This window comes from Curcuma longa, chromosome 1 (genome assembly GCF_044706935.1).
Source record: "Curcuma longa cultivar G26 ecotype Majalengka, Jawa Barat chromosome 1, ITB_CL_G26_1.1, whole genome shotgun sequence".
In the NCBI taxonomy this organism is placed as follows: Eukaryota; Viridiplantae; Streptophyta; class Magnoliopsida; order Zingiberales; family Zingiberaceae; genus Curcuma; species Curcuma longa.
The window spans coordinates 26,138,504-26,165,929 of NC_133861.1; the positions used below are offsets into that span (position 1 = coordinate 26,138,504).

Here is a 27,426-nt window from a genome sequence, read left to right on the forward strand (position 1 = left end):
CCATCTTTCTACAAAGTTAAATAGAAATTCATTAAGAGACGAAATGTTTCCAACCCATAATATTATTAAAAATGCAATGTCATTCCAGTAAGAGGCGAAATTATCTACGAGAATTGAGAACAATGACCAGAAACAAGCTTTCAGAATGACTACTACTTGCATAAGGTCATGAATGACCAATTAGTCTTAATTTAAGAATCAAGAACAAAGAAATCTTCGATATCGGGCGAGCAACCCATGGTTTACTCCCTCAAATCCCACAACACTTTCCCCCAATCTAATCGGCAGATTTCTGCTCACATATCTACCCTAATCCACCACAAAAAGCTTTCTTTCTCCCGATTTCTCAAACCGAAACCACAATCAACACCGCCGAAATGCAAAACAAAGATTTAATATCTTTTTTTCATAGCATAGTAGTCGAACAGGCAAACGGAAGGCATGAGTTAAAAAAGACGAAGAAACTACAACAATAAAGAAACACCAACTGAATAGAGAAGAACAGAGTTCGTGGAAGAACACACCTTTGAGCTTAAGATGGGAGCTTCTGTCAGATTTTGTTGGATGCTTTGGCTTGTGGTGGGCGTGGTTGATGAGCCCTAGCGTGTGAGGAGGAGGAGCGATGCGAGGTGAGGAGGAGGGAGAAGCGAGCTTCGCCTGGAGAAGGAGGCGGCGCCTGGAGAAGGAGGCGGCGCCTGGAGAAGGAGGCGGCGGGGAGAAGCGCGGCGCCGCCTGAAGGAGGCGGCGGGGAGAAGCGCGGCGCCGCCTAGAGGAGGAGGGGAGACACGCGAGGGGGAGGTGAGACGACGCGATGTGGCGAGGGCTTTGTGGTCTGAGACAAAAAAAAAAACGAAGAGGGGGGAATGAGTTTAATGATAACCGAGGGGTGAGTAGGTTATCAAAATAAGAGAATCAAAATCATACCTTAATTCCGATTCCCATTTACCAAGCATTAGGTATGGGAATGAAACTAATTTCATTCCGATTCCAACCTCTTCAACCCGTCTACAAACCAACCCCTTAGAGAAAATGAAGATGTTAAAGTAAATATATGAAAAATATGAGAAGCGATAAAATAAAAATAAAAATATTTGAGATAAAATTAAAATTATATTTATTAAATAAATTTTTGAGAAATATATTTAACCTGATATAGATATGTATTTAGGTTAAAAATCTAATAAAAATGTATGTTAATCTAATAAAAAAATAAAAGAGGTTTAAAAAGTTTGGTTAATAATAATAAAAAATAAAATTTATTTAATAAATAAGAATATAATAAAGAATTAAATTTAATAAACTAGTAAGAAAATTTATATATCCATCCTGTCTCAATTAAATAAAATTTAATTGTTGTTTTATAATATTAGTAAATATAATTAAAATTTCAGTTTAAAATATTAAACTCGATTCCCTTGCTGCATATTTAATTGGGCTCCGGCTTATTTGGTCAGCCCACGGTTCTAGAAACTTCGAAACTCGTTCCAACCCCACCGTCCAACTACAGCCACATCCCCGAACCAATCCCACAAGCGGCGGCGACGACGACGAACGACGGCGACCGCGAGAAACAAACAACTGGAAGAAGAAGGAGAAGAAGAAGAATTACTATCAAAGAGGAGGAACTCCTTCGAAACCCACCCCGCTTACCTCCATCGGAGCAAGCAGCGAAAGCCAGGAGCAGAAGCGAAGAAGAAGACGGAGATGGGCGTGGACTATTACAAGGTCCTGGGCGTCGATAGGAGCGCCAAGGAAGACGATCTCAAGAAGTCCTACCGCAAGCTCGCCATGAAGTGGCACCCAGACAAGAACCCCAACAATAAGAAGGAAGCCGAGGCAAGGTTCAAGCAGATCTCCGAAGCGTACGAGGTACCATCTCTTCCTTCCCCCTCCTCCTTGATCTGTCGCCTCCGAAGCTCCGATCATTCTGAACCATTGGATCTCTTTGTTTCGGTAGGTCCTGAGCGATCCGCAGAAGCGCGCCGTCTACGACCAGTACGGCGAGGAGGGCCTCAAGGGGCAGGTCCCTCCGCCCGGTGCCGGTGGGTTTAGCGGTACCGAAGGAGGGCCGAGCTCGTTCCGGTTCAACCCTAGGAGTGCCGATGACATATTTGCCGAGTTCTTCGGTTTCTCCAGCCCGTTCGGAGGCATGGGTGGCGGGACCAGGAGCGGATCGAGGTTCCCAGGCGGAATGGGAGGGATGTTCAGGGACGACTTATTTGGGTCGTCATTTAGCGGCGGGGAAGGCGCGACGATGTACACTCAGCAACCAAGGAAGCAAGCGCCCATCGAGAACCGGCTGCCATGCAGCCTGGAGGACTTGTATAAGGGCACAACCAAAAAGATGAAGATTTCTAGGGAGATTGTTGATGCCAACGGGTGAGTTTCTTCTATTCCATTTATTCGTTTGCCATTGTTCCCTTTAAGTGGTTGAATTAGTTTAGCAAATGCTAGCCTGGAATTGTTCTCACTTTTCTAATTTGATTATTATTATTATTATTATTATAACTAGTTCATCTGAAGCAAATCTTTAGTTGGTCTGAGCTAACTAGGTTATCAGTTATCTTCATTGAATTAATTTAGAAATAAAACCATGTTATCCATGAAAGATCCTGGTTAAGGTTTCTGATGTAATGTTTTGCAGTTGTTTTAGATTAAAAGAACATAAAATGTGCAATATATCTATTTTAATTACACCCTATGTTGCTAAATTTGATGAATTCCACGCTTGTTGATCATATCAAGATGCAGATGCATAGACAATAGTCATGCCACATGTGGGTGATTTGTTAGCTGCAATTAATTATACTTAAAGAAATGGCAAGCAAAATTAGTTTAGAAAAAGTACGTTCATTTTTAAAAATTGCAGTAGTTAATTTTTAGGAGGATTTTCTATTTGTGATATTTTTCATGCAAGTAGGCCTCATAAAAAGTTATTGTATACAATCTTAAATTAGCACACATGTTTCTATTTAATTGCTTCTGTGTTGAGTCTTGTTAAGTACTATTTTTGTAGCTTTGGACAAATGACCATGAAATTATGATGTTGGTTGATAGTTTTCAGTTCACTATTGAAGAAAGTGTAACAATTATTTGGCCATCGCAGGTATATTTCAATAAAACTTGTATCAGCAACTAGATGCATCATTTCTTTCTTTTTCTTAGACTCTTGATACTGCCAAAAGGGATTAAAAGATATCCTTTTATTGTATAGAAACTAGTTGACCTTAGTTTCATGTGCCATTTTGATACTTTGTTGTACTCATGGGATCACTGGCATTTTTCAATCTGTTGAGTACAATTGGGTTTTGGTTTTCTAAGATGCCTTGTAAATATTCTTATATTCATCTCTGTTTCGTGAGTGAGATCTTAATTTGTATTATTACATATCTTTAATTGTACATAACTATATTAATTATAGAATGATGCAAGGAAGTGCTAGTAATTAAGGGTTATAGTAGAACTTGTCACGATGCATGTGTGTTAAGACTATAGTTGTCACCCTGAATAATAGCAAATTTATTGTTTCAGATTAGGTCAACCCAAGAAAAATAGTGGGTTGACCTAAAATGATAGAGCTGGGTATAAGAGCTGTGTCAACCTTAGAAAGTTTTTGGGTCCATCCATGCTACTTATGGGAAATAAGGTTAACTCATAAAAAGTTTTGGTCAACACTAGTAGGATTTTGGAAAATAGGGTCAACTAACCATTTTTAATGGGTTGATCTATATGACCAGGGTGGATCTATAAGAATTATTGTTATTAGTTCGCATTATCATACAACTCTTTCATTATTAAATAGAACACTTAGGGTCAATAGTTTGTGACATGAATTTGGTAGACAAACAGATAAATAGAGTTTGGAACATATGTAATACTATGAGGGGAATTCATCATTTTTCCAATTGATGTTCATTACTCTTATACAAACTAGTTTAGAGTTTCACTTGAACATTTTCCAAACCATTCTCACTTGCATGCTATGTTAGTTAAGAATAACCATTCTCACTTACATGCCATATCAAACAACAATTGACAAATGAAATATATAATGCAAATGCACATCTATGTATGTGTCGGATTAAACTTTCTAATTGTACATGTGAAATAGGGTTGACATCATTGTGCACCATGCATATAAGGGTTAATGTTGTGATAAGAAGTAAGGTTGACACCTTCATTTGTTTAGGGTCGACACCTAAAAATGTACTATAAGGACAACGCCGCCATGCATGTTCAACAAAAATATTTTGAACACTTAAAGTCGCCGCAAATTAACAAATCCAACTATACTCTCCTTTTTAACATATTGACCAATTGTAGAAACATCTCTATTTGTAGCCTTTTGAAGGTGCCTCCTACATTCACCTGTTGGTATAATCGCGCTCTAAGTAGTCGGGTTTGATCTTGGGTTTTGATATTTATATAAAGGGTTTAAGTTAGGATTTGTGATTTTGTTTGATATGTGTGTTTGAATTATATAGGACTTAATGGATATGCACATGGAGGCAACATGGCATGGCTAAGGTCTTGGTTATCCGATGGCTTGAAGTTCGTAGAGATCGAAGAAGGGTGGTACTAGACATTTGAGGGACTACAAGATAAGGAACATCGATATAGAATTGTGCCCGTCAAGCATATTACGTAAGGAGAGCATGAAGGATGACATGAGTAACGAGCTGAGGGGTTGGACACATTTGAGGGACGAGAAGTTTGATTAGAGATGACTTTGTAGCAGAGATAGTTGTATGGTGAGCTGATAGTTGAAAGAACATGTACCCAAGAGAGGACATATACCCAGGAGAGGGTAGTTCTCAATTTATGTAAGACTCGATTATTAGGATGATCGTATTTAAGAATCCTGTCGACTAGTTATTGAGTCAATTGATAGAAACACAAAACCCTAAAGAATATTTAGCTTTTATGGTTTAGTTTAGTCAACTGATGTGGATATTAATCGATTGATGCAATCGACTCAGGTTAGTCGTTAAGTCATTAATAGAAGGCGTAATGACATGATCGAATAACAACCACAAGAAATTAGTTGACTGATCGCTTCAAAACATTTGAATTAGAAGAAGATACTATATAACGGGATGAATGGGTTGCAAACAAAATAATAACTCACGTCTATTCAAACCTCTTCTATGATAGATTGCAACGTTTGTATTTTCATTATTTTGTATGCCTGTCTTGTATCTTGTTTTTTGTATGTTTTGAAAGATTTATAAGAGGGGGTTCCACTTCTTATGCTACTGAGAAGGAGAAAATATATAGGGCATAAAATATAAAGGGCATCTAGGAGTGATCCTTTGGAGAGGATCATAGGCTATGGAGTAGTAGACTTGGGGTTGCCAAACCACGTAAACGAATGTGTTAGCAATTGTAGTGTGTTCTTGCATTTGTTTATATTTTTATTCCGTTTCTAATTGTTTTATGACCTTGCTAAATATTAGCAAGAGAAGTTTGAAATTTCATTGGCAAGCATACACGGTATTTATCTTCCTTTATTGTTCGGTTACTAATTGTCCTCATTCTCCTCAAGGTGAATAATATCACCTTCATCTAGCAATGAGGGAAAAGGTTCTATGCCTAATGATACATAGTGGAGTTATTAACTACAAACCTTAAGAGGGTATATTTCTTATAAAAGATGTGCACCAGATCCCCTTAGTATTGCTAAAATCATAAACAACCTATTTAGGATCCAAACCTCCAATTAGGTCATTCTTCCCTTTAAGGCCAAACATGCGCCTCTAGGGCTTCTCTAGACTCTAAAAACTGCTCTAGGTTTGTTGCCCTATCCCTTAGTTGCTTCCCCTGTCTCTGATGGTTATTGTTCACTTTGATGCCGTTAGTTGCAAAGGAAAATACTTCCAACTTGATGCCATTGGCCATAAGGAAAGAGGAGAGGAGATAATGCTTTGGGAAAATGGGAAAAACAAAGGGGCATAGCCATAAAAGGTTTCAACCAAACCAATGAAGTAGTCCCTACTTGATATTGCATAAACAACCCACCAAAACCTACTCCCTTTCTTTCTTTCTATTTGGTAATTAATTTTTCTTTGTACATTATGTTTTCCCTCTAAGTTTTCTAAATTACATATGCACATATGCCCTTGAGCACACATAAGTAGCTTTAAATGCCAAAAATTACTCTAAATTCCTCTCATTTAAACCCTACTTCCTTTCTAAATTCACTTGTCTTACCCGCTCGGCTAAAAAATTAATTGTAACATTGAAATGATTTTGCATTGCTCTGATAATACAATTATTATACATCTAAATCTACAAAATAAGATTGACAAGTACTAAAACTAAGAATAGGTGTTTTTGAGAATATTGCAATAATAGTAAAAAATGCCAAGTAAGTTACCCTCTAAATCATGAAACTGTTACTTCTTGTTGTACTTACAACCTTATGAAGACTTAAATATGCTACTTAAATGGAAAGATCACTTGGCAAGACTAAATGCATTTTGATAAGGTCATCGGATTAAATGTCTTTTCTAGGTTGAGTCTATGGTTGAGTTCTAGGGTTGAGGTTGACCTTGACTGACTGTTCAAGCTTGTTCATTTATCTTAATAAGGTTGAGTCAAGCTTGAGCTTGTTATCTGCCTCTAATAAAGACATTATTGTACTTAAAATGTAATTAAACAATGATCCAATAAATGAAATTTTACTATTTTTTATCTTTAAAATTTAAATATCATAAATTATATAAGATTATTGAATTTATAAAATATTTATTATACTAATAAATTTGTAATTATAATAGAGGTCTGGAAGTACTTAGGGAAGAAGAGTATTGAATGTTTGATCAATGGAGGGTAAGCACTATAGTTTCCTTATATAAAAATAAAGGAGACATATAAAATTATGCGAATTATAGGGACATTAAGCTAATGAATTATATCATGAACTTTTGAAAAAAGTGATAGAAAAAAGACAAAATCAATTTGGATCCATGCTTGATTGATCGATAATAGAAGTTATACATCTTTTCACACGATTGATTCAAAAGTATCGAGAAAAGAAGTAAAACTTACACATGATATTGATTGATCTAGAAAAATTTTATGACAGTCTTGAGGGAAACTATGTAGAGAATTTTAGAAAGAAAGGTATTAGCATAACATATATTGACACAATTAAGGATATATATGACGATGTAATGACAAGAGAAAATACTTTAGGCGGATTAATCGAAGTGTTTCCTATAAAGATAGTGTCACATCAAAGATTAACTCTAAGTTCATTTTTTTATACTAGTTATGGATGAATTCATTAAACACGTTACTATGGTACATGTTATTTGCAGATGACATTATTTTTGTTGATGAGACATGTGAAGGAGGAAATGCTAAGCTTTAATCTTGGTGGAAACATTTGAAGTAAAAGATTTTAGGTTAGTAAAGATAAAATATATGAATTTTAATTTTAATAGTAATAGACGTAGCAAAATAGTTGTTAAGATAACAGATGATAAAGGATATAGGGGTTTGATAGAGATGTTTTACATAGGATTCATGTAAATGTTGAATTGAAGGAGAGCTTCAAGTATTCTTTGTGATCACAAGGTCTTCTAAAGCTTAAAAGGAAAGATCAGAAAATGATGATTAGACAGTTGAATGTTGGCCTATGAATCGTGCACATGAGCATATGATAAGTCAGAGATGAGGATTAAAGTGGATGTGCAGACATGCTAGAGCCATAGTTGCGTTTGTTAAGGGAAAACTCCGATAGACGTGTTTAAGATGAACATATACATAGGTGATCAATAAATATCTCAGTTAGTCGATGTGAGACTATGACATACTCATATTAATCAAGGAGGATAGAAACCAAAGAAGACTTGGTTAGCAACGATAAAAAAAGATGAAATTCATTTAAATATAAATGAAGATATCATAGGGGATTGAACTCAACGATGTAAGAAAATCCATATAGCCGATCTCACTTAGTAATATAAAAGTTTGATTATTATTGTTGCATTTTTTTATGTATTTGGGTATAAAAATAAAACATCAAATTATAATCAAACTTTAAACAAGTAAATAATTACGATAATTTCCCAAAGTGTGCAGCTAAAGTTTTCAAATGCCCAAAAAGCATACATAGGTTTCATTCTTTCCAAAAGGTGCATCTAATCCCCATTTTACCCCCCTTTGCCCACAGTTGACTTTTTCTCTCCACTCTTCTTTATTCTTTTTCTATCTCTCCTTTGCATGCAATATCTTTCCTCTCTTCTATGCATGTTTGCACACAACATCTTTCGTCTCTTCTCTTTCCTCTTAAATTAAATTGAATTTTAATTTAAACTTTAATAAATAATCCTTTACATTTATTTAATTTTAATTTAAAAACTTTAATAAAAATTAAAAAAATATAAAAGAAGGTTAATAAAATATTAAAAATAAATTTTCTATTTTTTATTATCTAATTATAAAAGAATAAAAATAAAATTAATAACAAGAGATGATTTTATTAATAAAAATAATAAAAAAATAAAATAAAAAATCACTTTGATATTAATTTTTAAAAACTAACACTGCAACTTAAATACCAACATTACTGTGATGTTAGTTTTTGAAATTTAGCACTACAGTGGATCTTTTGAAACTAACACCACAGTGTTGGTTCTTCTTACATACTATGGTGTTGTTTTTGAAGATCAGCACCCCTGTGATGTTAGTCTTCGGAAATGAGCATTATAGTATTTTGAAAGTTTCAAATCATTTTGAGCAGTATTAGGAGGGTCTTAAAACAATAAACTAGATCTTATTTGGACTCAGATTCACCTAATAAATCTATAGGAGTTGGAATGAGTCCGATTGGAGCTCTTTAGATTCATTAATGGATTTTGGTTGAAATTCATTGATGAACCTAGAAATTTTATAATGAGATGAAAGTGTGGAGTGTGTATAAGGTAGATATGGTGAGAAATATTGATCATGAGTCTCTTACACGAAGTTATAAGGCACTGCTAATTGACAAAGTCTGAAACTTTTTAAACCTTTTGAGCAATGTTGAAAATCCTTTACGATGATAACGACACCTTTGGACTCCTAGGTAATGTAGAAACCTACAAGAGTTAGAATGAGTCTCATTAGAGTTTTTAAGACCAAAACCCATTGATAGACCTAGAGTATTTGGATTTTTGAAATTGCCATAAGATGGAAGATGTGAGTGTGTAGGAGGTATATATGGTATCCAATTCTGGATCTTAAGACATGTAAGCGAAGCTATAGTCGTGTGCCAACTAGCACAGACCGTGGTGTTGGTCTTTGAAGACTAACATCATAGTGGGGCTAGTATTTTGAAACCAACATCATAGTGTTGGTTCTTCTCACACACTGTGGTGCTGGTTTTCGAAGATTGACACCACTATGGTGTTGGTCTTCGAAACGACACCATTGTGGTGTTGGTTTTCGGAAACCAACATCATAGTAAAAACTAGCACCACAGTGTTATGAAAGTTTCAAATCATTTTGGGTATTGCTAGGAGAGTCTTAAAATAGTAAACGAGGATTTATTTAGACTTAGGTTCACCTAATACACCCACAGGAGTTGGAATGTATCCGATTGGAGTTCTCTAGTCCATTAATAAGTTTTAACCAAAACTTATTGATGGATCTAGATAATTTGGATTTTTGAAATTTTACAATGAGATGGAAGTGTGGAGGTGTAGAAGGTAGATATGGTGAGAAATATTAGTCATGAGTCTCCTACACGAAGTTATAGGCCCGCGCTAATTGGCACAAAGTCTGAAACTTTCTAAACTTTTTTAGCAATGTCGAGAATCCTTTACAATGATAATGGAGGGCACATTTGGACTCTCTTGCATTGTAGAATCCTATATGAGTTGGAATGAGTTCGATCAGAGCTCTTTAAATCCATCAATGGATTTTGATCAAAACCTATTAATGGACCTAGGAGATTTAGATTTCTGAAAACTTACAATGAGATGAGAGAGGTTAGTGTGTAAAAGGTATATATGTTGTCCATGTCTAGTTCTGACATCCCTATGATAAGTTATATGTATGTGTCAAATGTCTACATCCGGAGGTCATAACTTTTGACTCGGGTATCAGAATGAGACATTCTATCTGTCAAATCGAAGTTCGTTCAGATATCTACGATTGTGTACTAGATGAAACTCGTAACATACCAGTTTCAGATCCAAAAATATCATTTGGGGCATTGTCAGAGGTTCAAAAGAAATTATCTTTTTTTTATTAATTTTTGCCCATAATCTATCGTAGGGATATTAGAACTAGTAATGGATATTATAAACACCTTAACTACACTACTCTCTTACATTACATTTTAACTTTTCAAAAATTTAAATCTTCTATGTCTATAAATGAATTTCGGTCAATATTTATTGATAGACCTAGAGAGCTTCGATTGGATCCATTTCAAGTGCTATAAGTTTCTAAAATGCTCCGGAGCTTATACGTGCCTAGAGATATCAGCTTGATGTCAGTAATAGTAGCAATCAGAAGATTTTCAAAATTTATGAATTTAAGACAATTGACATATACACATAATTTATCATAGGGATGTCAGAATCAAACATAGATACCATACATAACTTCACTGCGCTACACTCTTTCATTACATGTTAACTTTTCAAAAATCTAAATCTCTTAGGTTCATCAGTGAGTTTCAGTCAAAATCCATTGATGAATCTAGAGAGCTCCGATCAAACCAATTCCAAGTGCTATAGGTTTTTGAAATGCTTCAAAGTCCAAATATGTCATACTTTACTATTTTTAAAAAATCAACACCACAATAATTCTGGTGTTTAAATTGTCTAGCACCATTGTGGTGCTGATTTTTAAACACCAACACAATTATGGTGCTGGTGTTTAAGCTATGGTATTAGTTTTTAAAAATCAACATCACAATGGTGTTGTTTTTTAAACACAAACACTGCAGTGATGTTGATATTTAAACTGTGGTGTTGGTCTTTAAAAATAAATACCAAAGCGATTTTTTATTATTTTTATTAATAAAATAAGTTCTCGTTATTAATTTTATTTTATTATTTTATAATTAGATATTAAAAAATAGAAAAATATTTTTAATATTTTATTAACCTTCTTTTATATTTTTAAATTTTTTATTAAAGTTTTAAAATTAAAATCAAATAAATTTAGAGGATTATTTATTAAAGTCTAAAATTAAAAGTTAATTTAATTTAAAAGGAAAAGAAGAGAGAAAAGATGTTGTATGCAAAGGAGAGAAAAAAAAGAAGAGAGGAAAGAGAAATAGTCAGTGGTTGGCGAAATGGTAATATGAGAATGAGGTGCGCCTTTTGGGAAGAATGAAATCTTAGCGTGCCTTTTGGGAATTTGGAAACTTTATGTGTCCCTTTGATAAATTGCTGAAATAATTAAGATTATTCATGAATTGTTTCATGATCTTTATCAATGTGCCAATTTACTAGTGTCAAGGGTGTTTGTATAATTTGTTTTTCAATATCAAATGAACACAAATAAGATCTTGTCAAGTAGAGTATCGAACATGTTTCATAAATTAATATTTTGTTCATTTATAGTCCTTGTCCTTTCTAGTTATCTAGCAACGATGTTCTAAAACTGATCCACCCCTTAAACTGATGAACTACCTGACTTGACCAGTTTAAAATTCAGGTCAAATTGAGATTCTCATTGATCCAACTGGACGATTGATCTCCAGTTCTTCAATTAATGGGACTAATTAGCTATTCCCTTTCGATCTTAAGAGCACTGTCTAGCAGATATCTTTATAATTGCTTTTGCATATATTACCTTTCTTGGTACTGAAGGCTTCATTCTTGATTGAGGTGGATTCATGAGGTTAAGACATCAAGGGCAGAATAGTTGCCTGATTATAGGTAACTTAGAAGATGATATTATAAAACAATTGTGGTCATGCCTACATATTTAAGTTGAATTGGCATTAATGTGACAACTAAAAGTTCTTTAGCTTATCCAAAAGCATTCCAATAGTTGACCAAATACCTTAATTTTATCTGTATATGAGAAAGCCTACTTAAGAAGGCACTTAGTTTGTAAAAAATATACTACTGAAAAACAATAAAAAAAAGATATTATATTTAAGATAAAATATGCAATTATGTATTGACATCTAAACTAATTTTATTTTGAGAATGATATTTTTTCTTGCATTTGTTACTTTAATGTCATAATTAATGTTAGTTATTAATGTTATATTTATCCATAATGCTTGTACTATTATTTATTATTAGATAAAATCATATTATATTAAAAACATTTTTTTATTTAGTCTTATTTAATATTTTATAATTATTTTAATAATACTTACAAATTAACGTTCATGTTTAATTCTAACATTAACTCCGCCCATGATGAATTAACCTCATCATGAATGGTCCCAAGCCCGGATAAAAAAGAAGGGTTTGCATTAGGTTGCCAACCACCGGCTAAATTAAGATAAATACTCAATGAATGAATCTATTAAATTATTGTGTTAATGTTAGGTTGTTCTCCAGAAGCAACACGTTGCAAGGTCCGACTGTAACGTCTTCGCAAGGATCACATCTCTAGAACTCGTGTGTAATGATAAATATGCAAGAGTCTGTGTTGCATAATTTGACTATAATGTATCGGCAAGGATTGTTATATCTCTATAAGAACTTGAATGTAGTGTTAAATAGGTAAAAGTTCTCACATTATAGGTTGGATACAAACAAATATTATAAGAAAATTAATAATTTAAGATTTGAAACATGGAACATAGGAACTCTCACTGGTAAAATAATAGAGGTAGTTGATACGATGATTAAGAGAAGAATTAGTATTTTGTATTTACAAGAGACAAAATGGTTAGGCGAGAAGGCAAAGATGATAGAGAACTTTAGTTTTAAGTTATGGTATACAAGAAAGAGTGAAACAAGAAATAAAGTGGGTATTATTGTAGATAGTTCGTTAAAGGATGAAGTTGTAGGAGTAGCTAGAAAAGGGGATAGAATTATAGTTCTCAAGATAGTAGTAGAGGAAGAAATTATGAACGTAATTAGTGTATATGCACCCCAAACAAGATTAGATGAAGATACCAAATTAAAGTTTTGGGACATTCTTGATGAAGTATTATAAAATATTCTGTCAAATAAAATGATTTTATTAGGAGGCGATCTAAATGGACATGTTGGAGTGAAAAATAAGGAATATGAGAAGGTGCATGGGGGTTATGGGTTTGAAATAAGAAATAAAGAAAAGAAAATTATATTAAATTTTACGATAACATATAATCTTATATATTTTTTTAAAAAAGAGAAGAACACTTGATCACATTTAAAAGTGAGAATAATAAATTGCAAATTTACTTTCTTATGATTAGGAAGAGAGATAGAAAGATTTGTAAAGATTACAAGGTCATTCTTGGAGAAAACTTAACTACCAAACATATGTTAGTAGTATTGGATATACATCTCAAGCATAGTATTAATAAAAGAAAAATATACATGACTCCTAGATTAAGTGGTGGAAGCTAAAAGATGAGAAACAAAACATATTTAAGAAGGTAGGAGCATAAATATTAAGTGAAATATATGGTGACTCTAATATAACATGAGATAAGATGTTATCAAAGTTAAAAATAGTAGCAAAGAGTATATTCGGTGAGTCAAAGGGGTATACACCACTAAGTAAGGAATTTTGGTGGTGGAATGAGAAAGTACAAGAGAAAGTGAAGAAAAAACTGAACAATCTATAAAGAATTATATATTTGTAAGAACGGAAATTTTTTTTTAAAAATACACTATAGCCAAGAAAGAGGCTAAGAAAGCAGTGAATAAAGTTAAGAATGAAACTTTTGAACGGTTATATCGAAAATTAGATACAAAAGAAGGGGAAAGAGACATTTATAAAATAGTTAAAGTGAGAGAGAAAAAGACAAAAGATCTTATCAAAATAAGATGTATTAAAGATGAATGTAATAAGATAATAGTAAATGATAGAGAAATAAAAGGGCGGTGGAGGAGGTATTTTCATTAATTTTTAATAAAGATTTAGGTGATCAACTTAGCTTAGATAATTTAAGTAGGTCAAATGAGTATATAAACTTAAATTTTTATTGTAGAATTCAATCTTCAGAAGTAGAATCAATTTAAATGGGATACAAAATGGGAAAGCCGTTGGACTAGATGATATTCCGATAGAGATATGGAAGTATCTAGGGAAACAAGGTATTCATTGACTTACAAAATTATTTAATATGATATTAAAAATAAAAAATATCTGATCAACATAGGGTAAGTACTCTAGTTCCCTTATATAAGAATAAGGGGGACGTATAAGATTGTGTAAACTATAAGGGTATTAAGCTAATGAGTCATATCATGAAATTTTAGGAAAGAGTAATAGAAAAAAGATTAAGGAAGGAGAATATGGTGACTGAAAATCAATTTGGGTTCATGCTTGAAAGGTCAACAATAGAAACTATACATTTTCTCAGACAACTAATTGAATAGTATCGAGAGCAAAAACAAGATCTACATATGATATTCATTGATTTAGAAAAAGCTTATGATAGAGTTTCACGAGAAATTATATGGAGAATTCTATAAAAGAGAGGTGTTAATGTAACATATATTAAACTAATTAAGGATATGTATGAAGATATAACGACCCGATTGAAGACTTTAGGTGGATTAACTGAAGTATTTCCAATAAAGATAGGATTACATCAAAGATCAGCTCTAAGTCCCTATCTTTTTACACTAATCATGGATGAACTTACTGAACATATTCAAAATACAATATTGTGGTGCATGTTTGCAGATGATATTGTTTTGATAGATGAGACACGTGAAGGAGTAAATATTAAATTAAAATCTTGACGGAAAACACTAGAAGTGAAAGGTTTTGGGGTTAGTAAAGACAGAATATATAAAATTTAAATTTAGCAATATTAGACGTAACGAGATAATTATTAAGATAGGGAATGATGAGTTGCTTGAAATTGTGAGCTTTAAATATTTAAGATTTTTATAAGACGATGGAGGGATTGAGATAGCCGACCCCACTTAGTGGGATAAGGCTTGGTGGTTGTTGTTGTTGTTGTTGTTGATGGAGGGATTGAGAGAGATGTCTTACATAGAATACAAGTAGAATGGTTGAAATAGAGGAGAGTATCGAGTATTTTATGTGATCGTAAATTATCTATAAAATTTAAAAGGAAGTTCTACAAAATGGCGGTTAGATCTACTATGTTATATGACGCTAAATGTTACTATGACTTAAACACATGAGCAGAAGATGAAAATTGTAGAGATGAGGATGTTAAGATGAATGTGTAGTCATACGAGGATGGATAAAATAAGAAATGAAAACATTAAAGAGAAAGTCGGAGTTGCATCTATTGAGAAAAAATTTCAAGAAATACGTTTAAGATGGTACGAACATGTACTTGGACTATCAATAAATACTTTTAGTTAGGCGATGTGAAACTATGATAAATACACCCATCAAATGAGGAAGAGGAAGATAAAAAAAAACTTAGTTACCAACAATAAAATAAGATAAAATTTATTTAAATATAGACGATGATATAGTAGGGGATAGTCCAATAGTGTAGAAGTATTCATATAGCCAATCCTACCTAGTGAGATGAGACTTGGTTGTTGTTTAATTCTAACATTATTCTTTAAAAGAGAAACTATTTTAGTTGATAATATACTAATTTAACAAATTTGTTTCTGCATCCAGTTATTTCCATTCCCTTCAATGAGGGTGTTTTTTATTAGTTTTTAGAAGGACCCATTCACACTTTTATTGCAATTGGTAATTTTCTGTTCAAAATATAATCATGATTGTCACAAGTGGCCAATGTCATGACAAAAGAATTTGCAAATTTTTTGCAGTACAAAGTGAATATGAGAAATATAACTTCCAGAATAATAAGTGAATTACTATACATCAAGGTGTGTATGATGAGTTAAGAGCTTTAGGTATCTTCTGGTCTATTATTCAGTAAGGAAGATATTGATGAAGACACATTAATACCATAAAAAGTGAGTAGGCAATAAAAATGGAAATGACATTTTTGAAGTCTTGTGCGATTGTTGTGTGCTCGCATAGGTCAATAGGAAGTTTATGACGCTTGTATCCTGATGAATGCTTGCTGTTAGAAAACAATTTATAAAAAAAATTAATGTAGCAATGATGAAAATGTTAAGTTGGTTGTGAAGATTTTCTATAGAATGTTAAAATGGATCTGAGGTTGCTAAAAAAGAGAAATGAAAAAAATACTATTAGGTAGTTAATAGTTGGGAAAATAAGTTGAGATGGTAAAGACATGTTTAAAGGTAAAAAAATATATTTTATAAAGAGAAGAATTAGAGTGGAATAAGAAAAGGTTAGAGGGAGTTCGAAGAAAACTCTAGTTAATATATAAAAGGAAGATGAATAAATTGATCGAAATGTTATATAGTGAAGTAATCTTACATAGAGCTTAATGGAGGTATAAAAGTTATGTAGTTTACTTTAAATAGTTCGGATGTTTTGTTGTTCTAAAATATCAAAGGTTTAGATTTGGATTGAAGTTTTGTATAAATAATAATTTTCATTACTATTTAAGATATAATTATTAAATAAATAAATATTGATTTAATGATATTTTTTTCTTTTTTTATGTAAATCACAGTTTTACTATAACATCAATTAATTAATTCATGATGTTGGATGTTATTGCAAGGCGTTATTTGTGATATTGTATTATTCAATATTGTTCATATATATATTACTGAGACTCGGTTATGAGAATCCAAGATGAGTGTGGATATTATTAACAATTTTTGTAAACTTTTACACGTTATCAATAGGAATGAATATCGAGTTGCCACTGCATTGGTGGTCGAGCATTCACTTGGATTCCGATATGGATATGGATGGGGGAGAGAGGAGTCCGATCAGAGATTCAAATAACTAATTACTATGCCAATTAAGAGTATCTTCAAAATTGCTTTGTTGGACACCTTTTGATTGTGCATGAACTTGGCAAACAATTCTTTCTTTTTCTCTTGGGTATTTTGAAGACTGAATTATTTGAAATCTATACTGTTATCTAGAGCATAGTTTCATGTGAATGTTGCACTGTTCCTAAACTCGGAGCACTTTCTATTGGAGTTGATCACATTTGATGGACGTGTCTGATGAATCAGTTAGTACTCATTTGGCTTATTTTAGGCAGAATATTTTGAGGTGCTCTGTTGGTACTTTTGCGACTAGTTAAACGTATTACTTCGTGGTGAATAATATACTGTGCATATGGCTTTTTTTTAGCAGAATATTTTGAAATACTCTTGGTATTTTGAAACTAGTGGAAAACCTATTTCTCTGTGCCAACCATTTTTTTTCTTTCAGTACTATCTTTCCTTCTTTCAATTGTTTCAAATGATTCTTACTCGCCATTACTTGGGTCGATGTGTCACAGGAAGAGCTCGAGCGTTGAAGAAATTTTAACAATTGATATAAAGCCAGGTTGGAAAAAGGGTACCAAAATTACATTCCCAGAAAAGGGCAATGAAGCTCCCAACATTATTGCTGCAGACATTGTGTTCATCATAGATGAAAAGCCACATGATGTATTCACGAGGGAAGGAAATGATCTGGTAACTAGTCAGAAAATCTCTTTGGTTGAGGCCCTCACCGGTTATACTGCTCGCTTGATCACACTCGACGGCCGCAGCCTTACCATACCGATTAATTCAGTCGTTCATCCTGGCTACGAAGAGGTAGTCCCGAAAGAGGGAATGCCAATGCCAAAAGATCCCTCCAGGAAAGGAAATCTCCGTATCAAGTTCGACATAAGGTTTCCAACAAGGTTGACCACTGAGCAGAAAACTGGGATAAAACGCCTGTTGGCTCCGTGATGGGGTTGCCATTTTGTTGCAGTAGAATCCAGTGACTGTTTTTTTTTTTCAGAGCAAGTCGAAATATTAATATTTCATACGCGTGGGTTATTATTGTCTAACTAATCGAGACCGATGAGCTTTGGTAGTTGTTTGAAATTATTCTATTTGGCTGCAAATTTGATATGGATTCGTCGACATTGTTCACCTCACAGGTGAAAGGCAGAACCAGCATTTTACCATATCCGCCAAGGTGGTTGTTTTAAGTTGCGATGCGATTGGGAATGGTTGAAGAAACAAATTCATTTTTTTTTCATCTAAGTATATGGTGTGTGAGTTTTAGAATATTAATATAGAATCTATCATGATTTCAAGCAGACAAGGTTGTTCTTTCCTACGCATGCATGTTGGCAAGTGTATTACATTTAATAAATCAACGTTATTCATTTATTCATGAATAAATTTAGTATTCAATTTGATAAAATTTATTTATATTTATTTAATATATATTAGATTAATGTAAATAAATAAATTTAAATAATTTATTAAATTAAATAAATAAATTTAAATAATTTATATATATATATATATATATATATATATTTAGTTTATTAATATTTATAAATAATATTTATAAATTATATTTATCAATAAATTTTTTATTAAAATATTAAATAAATTTTTTTAAAATAAATAAATAAATTTATATCATTAAAATTAATAATTAATTAAATAAGTTTAAAATATAAAAATTTTAAACAATTAAATAAGTTTGAATTGAGAATTCAATCACATTTAAACCAATGGCGTAGCCAGGATCTTTAACTGTCCTGGGCTAAATTATAAAAAAATGCATACATATATAATAAACATTTAACAAACATATAATATTTAAATACAAATATCCTTTTACAGAGTTCAAATTTCATATAACATACTTCAATATCTACTTAAGTTGTGCTCGACGAGATTTTAGAGTATAAAACTCGTCTATTATTGATTCCAAGTCTATTTTCTCAGACAATTGTCGTTCTATGTAAAGAATCATACAATCGGAAAGTAAATCATCATCCATCTTGTTGCGACGTGTCGTTTTGAGAAATTTCATGGCTGAAAAAGCTCTCTCTGCCGTTGCAGTTGATACAGGAAGAGTCAATACAAGACGAATTAATCTCTGAATCATAACATAACTCTCAGCCTTTTTTGTCACAATCATTTCTCTATATAATGCAGAAAGAGTAGAAATTTGTTGAAACTCAGGATCACAAACTATGTCAAATTGATAGTGTTCCAATTCAGCTTTCAAAGCATGAATTTCTTGTTGAGTGAAATCCATAGGATAAAATTTTGATGCAAGCTTGCAAATGTCATCCACATTAAATTTTTTAAATGAATCAGTAGGATCTAAAGCTGAACAAAGAGCAAGAAGTTCCATTGTTGCCTCACTGAATCTGTAATTTAATTCCATCATTTGAAAATCTATTGCAGCATTAAAAATATCATAGTGATAATGATGCTCAACTGTGACATGATTCCGTTGTTGACAATAACGACTAACTTTATAACCACCGCTCATATTAGGCATCTCAATATTATGTCGTTCACAAAAAGCCTTTACTTTCTCAAAAAATTCATCCCATCCATCTTCTCTAAATTTTAGAAGGATGGCTTTTGTGGTTGAGACAAATTTTAAAGCATTCACAATGTCTTGTGATTTATTTTGTAGAGCTTGACAAAGAATATCAGTGGTTTCTAAGATCTTTTCCATCAAAAACAACACAAACACAAATTCAAAGCTCATAATTATATTGCATAAACCACTAGCTTCTCCACGTATTGCACCATTTGGCCCATTTTCACTGAGATTTCCAAGGATCTTACAAGTTGCTGCATACATGTCTATCAAGTTTCTAACAGAATCATAATGAGAACTCCAACGAGTAGCACCAGATCTATGCAATGTACCAACTTGATTAGCCCCTGTACCAGACTTACGCTCACCAATAGCCAACATATATGCAATCTCTTCTTGTTGAGCAGATTGTAAATCATTAAGACGTTTAGGAGATGAAGTGACGAAGTTTACAATGGAAGTCAAATAAGAAAAGAATTGCCAAATAGAAGGCACATCCTTAGCAGCTGCAACCAATGTTAACTGTAAACGATGAGCAAAACAATGTACATAATAGGCATATGGGCAATCTCTAAGAAATAATGCTTGAAGCCCATTCCATTCACCACGCATATTACTAGCACCATCATACCCTTGTCCCCTCATATTATGGATTTGAATATTGTGTTGAACAAAGATGTCAGAAATTGATTTCTTAAGGTTTGCCGATGTTGTATCCTCAACACTCAAAATCTCAAAGAAACGTTCCACCAAAAAACCAGAATTATTAACAAATCTTAAAATAAGGGTCATTTGCTCCTTTTTAGATTCATCTTGAGCTTCATCAACAAGAATACAAAACTTGGCATCTCCCAATTCATCTCGAATCATTATTCTCACTTTATTAGCAAGAATATGCAATATTTCCTTTTGAATCTGTGGAGAAGTGTATTTAGCATTTTGCGGGGCATTATGTAACACAACTTTTGCAATTTCATCATTCAAATGTGCTTGAAATTTCAATAATTCAATAAAATTTCCACGGTTTAAGGAACTCTCTGATTCATCATGGCCTCTAAAAGGACATCCTTGAGTTGCAAGCCATAATAACCCTTCAATTGTTGCCTTTAGACGTAATCTATTCTTTACAATTTCTTCTGCAGATTGAGCATTCATCACTTTGTCAATATTTTGCTTTGGTTTCATTAAATCCTGAACACATTTCACACATCTATTATGTGATGAAGACAATGAACCAACATGAATAAGAAATGCACATTTTTCTCCATCATTAACTCTCTTCCAACTGTTAAACCCTTCAGAAACAAGTGCAGAACGAGCCAATGAATTACTTGTGTTCTCAAAAAGAAAGCATGGAAAACAATATGCTTTATCCTTTGAAGGTGAATATTCTAGCCAAGGAAATTGTTTGAACCAAGCATATTGAAATCGACGATTTTGCTTTCCAATTTTTGTTCTTGGATACTCAACAAGTTTGGGTTGATAAGGCCCTGCTTTGATATATGCTCTTCTAATCTCATCCCGCTCATTAACAGGGTATTCACAAATCAATTTTCGTAATCCTGGATCTCGTTCAATAAAAGAAATATCAAATTCTTCCTCTTTTTGTTCTATTGGCCCAGATACAGAAGGAGGTTGTAAATCGGAAGTAGAGGATCCAACTGTTGGTTTCAGAGGTATATCACATTGCAATTGATTATCAAATTCAGATTGTTCATCTCTCTTCATAAAAAATGACAATAATGTTTTTGGCTTTTTATTTGAAGGTTGGTGTTCCATTATAACCTAAGGGCAAAAAATAATTAAAAATTAATTATTTATAACTTAAGAACAAAAAAATGACTACCAATCAATTATAACAGTAATAAATCAATTTCAAACACAGTCACAAATAAAGCATGATAATTAAAAAAATTAAATAATTTCAAATAATAGGGCTAACAAGGGAACTAATAGCATGATGCGGCGGCTATAACTGAGAAAATGATTATAAAATAAAACTCGATTGCTAAACTGAAAAAGGAACAGAAAGGAATGAGATAATCTTGGACCTATGATGTTGAACAGCTTGAAAAATAGATCCCAACTGAGCGGCCTCTGTTGTCGTTATGAGACTGAGCGGCTCCTTGATGCGTCAAACGGCAAATAAAAGAAAACTCTTTTTTTTCTTTCCATCAAACCATGTAAGTAGGGTTTTTATTAAATTTGGGTTGTATTGACTTTAATTATTAGGTTGGATTGGGCTGTTATATTGGGCTAGATTGTATATATTTGGACTTCAATTACCGGGTATTGGATTGGCTCTCATTGTGGAAAGAAAAAAAAAGAGTTTCGAGCCCATGTTACTAGGTATTGGCTTGGCCACCTTGTATTTGACTCTTTCCATCATCGGACGGAGCTCGGCTCTTTTTTATTTCTTTCCATGTTATTGAGTATTAGCTCTAGCTCTCTTATACTTAGTACTGGCCTCATTGTGGAGCTGCACTGGGCTGCAGCCCAGTGCAGCCCAGCCTTGCCTACGCCCGAATCCTGACGAAGCCAGACAATACCCTCCTACGTCGTGACCAACTGCAGTTTCTCAATTTACCTCCTCACAGATGGTCAACTGTAATTTCTCGATTTACCTCCTCACAGATGGTCGTGGGGCCGATCGTGTGGGGCCGCTAAGGTGACGGATTTCACCTTTTGCAGAAGAGTAAAAAAACTTTAACTTTATCAAAAATTATTTATTACAGTTGTAGTAATTATTATTGTAGCTATTATGATTGTAGCAAGCTATAGTTGTAGTTGGTATAAGTTGTGGCAATTTTGGTTATAGTTGCTATGATAATGCTAAAGTGATTTTTGTTGATGCAATCAACGTATGGTCAAACTGATCAAAATTTATCTTTTGATATTTGAGCAATATATTAGACATAAGTTGGAAATGATAAATCAAGTAAGTTAAGATTGATTGAATATTTGATATTGGATTGGTCCAAATGGATTGAAATCGAATAGACATTTAGCACATGTTGTTGGGTTGCAAGGGTGCAAACATAGTCCCACATCTAAAGCACATGGAAAAGATCATGAGGTTAAAAGGATGGAAAGTATCTCCATTGGAATGATGCCTTTTCAGGAGAGCCCAAGAACAAAGCCATGAGGGCTTAGGCCCAAAGTGGACAATATCATGCCATTGTGGAGATATTTTAATTCTATCCGGACTAACAAGTGGTATCAGAGCGAGACCGCTCTTCACCGGACTAACCGCCGGATGAGCCATGATCCAGATCTAACCATGTGGTTTGAACCTTAAACAAAGGAAGTGGATGCTCCCGTGTCTGAATCAAGAGGACCAGACACCAGGTGAGAAGTCCTAGTAGGTCGTGTGGACCGAGGGGCAAAAAGTCCTAGTTGCGGCTAGGTAAAAAAGTCCTGGTGGGATTGTTGGTCCTTTGTTTGAGGGGGGGGATTGTTGGGCTGCAAGGGTGCAAACATAGTCCTACATCTAAAGCACATGGAAAAGATCATGGAGTTAAAAGGATGTAAATTATCTCCATTGGAATCAGGCCTTTTGGGGAGAGCCCAAGAACAAAGCCATGAGGGCTCCATTGGAATGAGACCTTTTGGGGAGAGCCCAAGAACAAAGCCATAAGGGCTTAGGCCCAAAGTGGACAATATCATGCCATTGTGGAGATATTTTAATTACATCCGGACTAACACATGTGAAGTCTATGTGGGTTAGGGAGATTAGACACTAGGCAATTGGGAAAGTTTAATAACGAGTTGGCAATTTAGAAGTTGGAATTGGTTAAAGTATAATATGTGTTGGCAATGAAAAGTCCAATAAAGAGTTAGCAGATAGGGAAGTTCAACAAGTATTGATAGTGGATGTTTGAGTAGATTAGGGAGAATTAGATGTCCAACACTAGTAGGTTGATGATGACTAAATGTTAGGCAATAAAAGTTCAAACAGATCGATGAAGACTAGATGCTTGGCCGTGGAAGTCCTATGTTACATATTGATTCCCCCTTCTCTTTCTTCTTTTCTCTCCTCCTGAAGTTTTTTGCCACTCATGCGAACCCGCCGTTCACTATCGTCTTCTTCCTTGCTACGTGCGCATGAAATCCCTCCACGCGTAGCCCATTGCCTCTCCTCTTCTCTCAATTTATTCCCTTTGTCTCTGCACCAAAGCCACCAGAACAACAACAACCCTTTTTCCCTCTTCTCCTTCTTCCTCTTCTCCATCAACGAGCAACAACAACCTCTTTGTTTCTTTTCTTCTTCGCTAACATCCACTAGAGCAGCCTTGGTTTCCCTTGTTTCCCTTGTTGTCCTTGCTTCTTGGCAATAGCCACCTTGTGCTAGGTAACAACAATCCCTCTTCTTGCTTCTCCTTATTTTTACTAACAATAGAGGCAGTAACACACGCCCAACAATAGCAAGTTACCTTTTTTCTATTCTTACAACTTGTTGGACCTCCAATTAAATAGTTTATTGGCTAGGGGTTTCATATCAATGAAATACCTTTGCTATTCGTCGATCAAAAGAAAGTTGCAAGGTATATTCTATTTCAATCAATTGCTATTTGAGTTAGTTAAATAATGTTGTTATTAGATCGTAGTGGAGGTCTCATCGTAGTGGAGCATTTTTGTAATTAAACATAGTTATCGGAATCGTATTTCCTATTTTTGATTTTTTCTCCATCTTTTTCTTCGGACACCGATTCTTGTAGTGTCTGCAGTTTTGACACTTAAACCACATAATGTGTTCTTTGTTCCTCTGGGCTCCGTGATTCTTATGAGTAGGGCACTGATTTTTGTAGTGCCATCTCTCCCTGCACTTAAAACAAATAATATAAAACTTAAAATAAACTTTACAATTATTACCTTGCTCCCCTTCCATCTTTTTCATCTTGCTCCTGTGGTGGTTAGTCTAATCAATAGTAGGCCTACTCTGATTCCAATTGTAAGATCGGTAGGCGCATTAGGGGGTGAATAGCGCTCGTCGTTCATTCTTTCTATCAAATACACTTACAGCGAAATTAGTAAAATAGGGACACACATTTATTTGGTTCTTAACCCCCTAGGATTAGTACGTTCAAGCCTATGCATAGGAAGGTGCCCGCCTACTAATGATCTCCTTTCTGAAACTTTTTTGGAGGTAGAGAGATCTATCTTACAGTCCGAAATATATAAAATGTAAGTCAAATTGTAAGACTAAAATGTAATAACAAACTCTTGAGATGATCGATCTGGAAGTCCTGAGCATAGCACATCCTTCTTGGAGCTTCTCTGGTCGCACGAGCATGATCAGTTCGCGTTCAATAGCACCGCAGGATGAAGAGTATGGAAAATTAGATGTCTTCCTTGTGGTGAACGTTCAGGCTCTTATAGACTCTTCCGGGCACTTAGATTCTTATCCGGGCACTGGATCCGATCCGGTCTAATATGATGTCTTTGATCTTTATTGGGGCTGATTTTTCTTAATCCGGGTGTTTGGACCATCCAGGGGTGTTGGACCATCCGAGCGCTTGGAGTAGGGCGCCCGGATCCAGTCAGCTCAGGTTTGACCTGAGTTGACTCCGGGCTTGATTCGGCTGCTTCTGTTTGCTCATCGTATACTTCTTCAATCTTGCTTCTAGCTCATGGTTCCTGTAAGATAAGCATACAGATAAATAAAGCAACCTAAGCCTACCTGAAGTCCGTTTAATCTAGTAGGCTTACCTAAGCCTTACCCTGTAGGTCTAACTTACTGGCTTACTCATGCCTAACTTCTAGTTAGGATTAGTCACTTCCATAAGTAGACTTCTCATAGCCAAATATCCTGTTTAGACTTTCCCTTGCCTAACCTCCATTTAGGACTAGTCATTTTCATAGGTAGACTTCCCACCTACCAAATATCCTGTCACCCTTGACTTATTTGGTCTTTTCCTTGTCTAACCTCTAATTAAGACTAGTAACTTTCATAGGTAGACTTCCCACCTACCAAATATCCGATCACCCTTGACTTATTTGATCTTTTCCTTGCCCAACCTCCAGTCAGGACTTTTTTGCCTAGATTCATTCACTAGGACTTCCTATCCATCCTCCAACCAGGTCATCTTTGCCCAATCCTCTAGATTAGGACTTCCTTTGCCTAGCCACAACTAGGACTTTCCTTGCCTAGCCTTAACTAGGACTTCTCCTTGCTCGATCTAACCTAGGACTTCTCGCTAGTCTTCTGATTAAACTGACCTAACTAGACTTTACTCACATCCAAACATTAGGTCCTGTTTGGATAAACCCTTAGTCAAATAGATGATACCTAGGTATATTGTCAAACATCGAAACTCTGGAGACAGACTAGTGTTTCTTGCACCAACAAGGGGGATTGAGTAAGGAAGACCTGGTTTGGAGGACTGGGCAAGGAAGTCATGGTCAGGAGGACTGGGCTGGAAGTCTTGGCAGATCAGAGCACTAGGTAGGAAAGTCTAAGTGGATTTGGAGGATCAGACATCTAACAGTGGAAGTCCTGGGGGTTGAGGATCAAGGCTGAGCTAAATTCCAACGGGTCTGAAAGACTAGGTTGGCAAAAGGTAACTTCTCCTGAGTGGAGTAGGTGAGGACACGTTCCCAAGAAGAGGAACAGTAGGCGTCAGTCTGATCTAAGATTTTATTGGCAACCTAAAGTCAAGACCAAACAGTTTGCCAAAATTATTACTTTCTTATTTATACTTTGTTTCTGGACTAACTTGTGATGTAAAAAAGGAGGGGCTAGAACTTTGTGTTCTGGGTGCCCTTTTTTGGATCCAAGTGACAAGACGGTTTAGGCATCCAAAAGGGATCTAGGCACCTGGAAGGGATCCAGGTGCCCGAACGTCAGTCAAACGGGTCAGCCAGGCGGATGAAGTGGCAGAGTCTTAGTGGTCGGGGTACCTCAGCCTCCAGACGCCCGGAGAGGCTCCAGGTGCCCGAATAAGGATAAGACATTGTAGAGTTAAAGTTGATCCGACAATCTCCACATCAACATCCAGACGCTCGAAAGGGATACAGACGCTTGAAAGATGCCGAGTCAGCGTTGGAAGCGGATTGACGGGATGACATGGAGGTGCTCGGAAGGACTTCCAAACGCCTGGATCAACCTTTATAAGCAGTTGCGAGGGGAAACCCTAACTTCAACTTAATATGTTACTATGATAACTTTCTACATGCAAATAGTCAATCCAGTATTTAGTCGTAACATCGAGGAGCTGCACCGACATCTACACTTCAGTTCTCATCTTCTAAGTCGATAACCTTTTGATTTTGTATAGGGATGGCAACGGGTTCGGGGGTTCGCGGGGAAGCCTTCTCCATCCCCGTTCCCGAAACCCAAACCCATATACCATCCCCGTCCCTATCCCCGTCGGGTATCATAATTTAAATACCATCCCCATTCCTGTCGGGTTTCGGGTATCCAGCGGGTTTCGGGGATCCCCGCGGGTTTCGGGGTTGGTTTTCCCCACGGATATTTTCATGGGTATCCCCATACCCATACCCATCCCCATCCCCGTCTTATTTTTTTTATTAATATTATATATTAATATATATATATATATATATATATATATATATATATATATATTATAAAATCCTTACAAAATAACATTATAAAACCAAATATTAAACTCTAAAACAAAACATTATCTCTAAAACAACATCCAACTAATGCATAATCGATACAATAAGTTTGAAGTTCTTCCATTCTTCAATTTTTCAAAATTTTGACACCACTTATCCTACAAAAGAAAAAAAATAAAAAGAGTTAACTATAAGATGTGTCGGGTTCGGGGATGGGGACGGGGAATATTTGGAATACCATCCCCGATCCATCCCCGTTTTCCGAGATTCGGGGATTCCCCATCCCCATCCCCGCTTTCTCGGATTCGGGGATTCCCCGGTCAA

The 27,426-nt window shown here is 34.7% G+C and overlaps 2 protein-coding genes across 2 annotated transcripts; one reads left to right on the plus strand and one right to left on the minus strand.

Moving 5' to 3' along the window:
* The first annotated feature begins 1,478 nt into the window (after positions 1–1,478).
* LOC141835047 (uncharacterized) lies at positions 1,479–18,064 on the plus strand. Its single transcript, XM_074722476.1, has 3 exons — positions 1,479–1,869; positions 1,958–2,379; positions 17,468–18,064. Exons 1-3 carry the CDS (start codon positions 1,705–1,707, stop codon positions 17,904–17,906), a joined length of 1,026 nt encoding a protein of 341 aa, XP_074578577.1. The 5' UTR covers positions 1,479–1,704; the 3' UTR covers positions 17,907–18,064.
* Positions 18,065–18,831: 767 nt separating this feature from the next.
* On the minus strand, positions 18,832–21,297 carry LOC141826952 (uncharacterized). The gene has a single exon (XM_074714265.1). The coding sequence runs from the start codon at positions 21,295–21,297 to the stop codon at positions 18,832–18,834; it is 2,466 nt and encodes an 821-aa protein (XP_074570366.1).
* Positions 21,298–27,426: the final 6,129 nt, after the last annotated feature.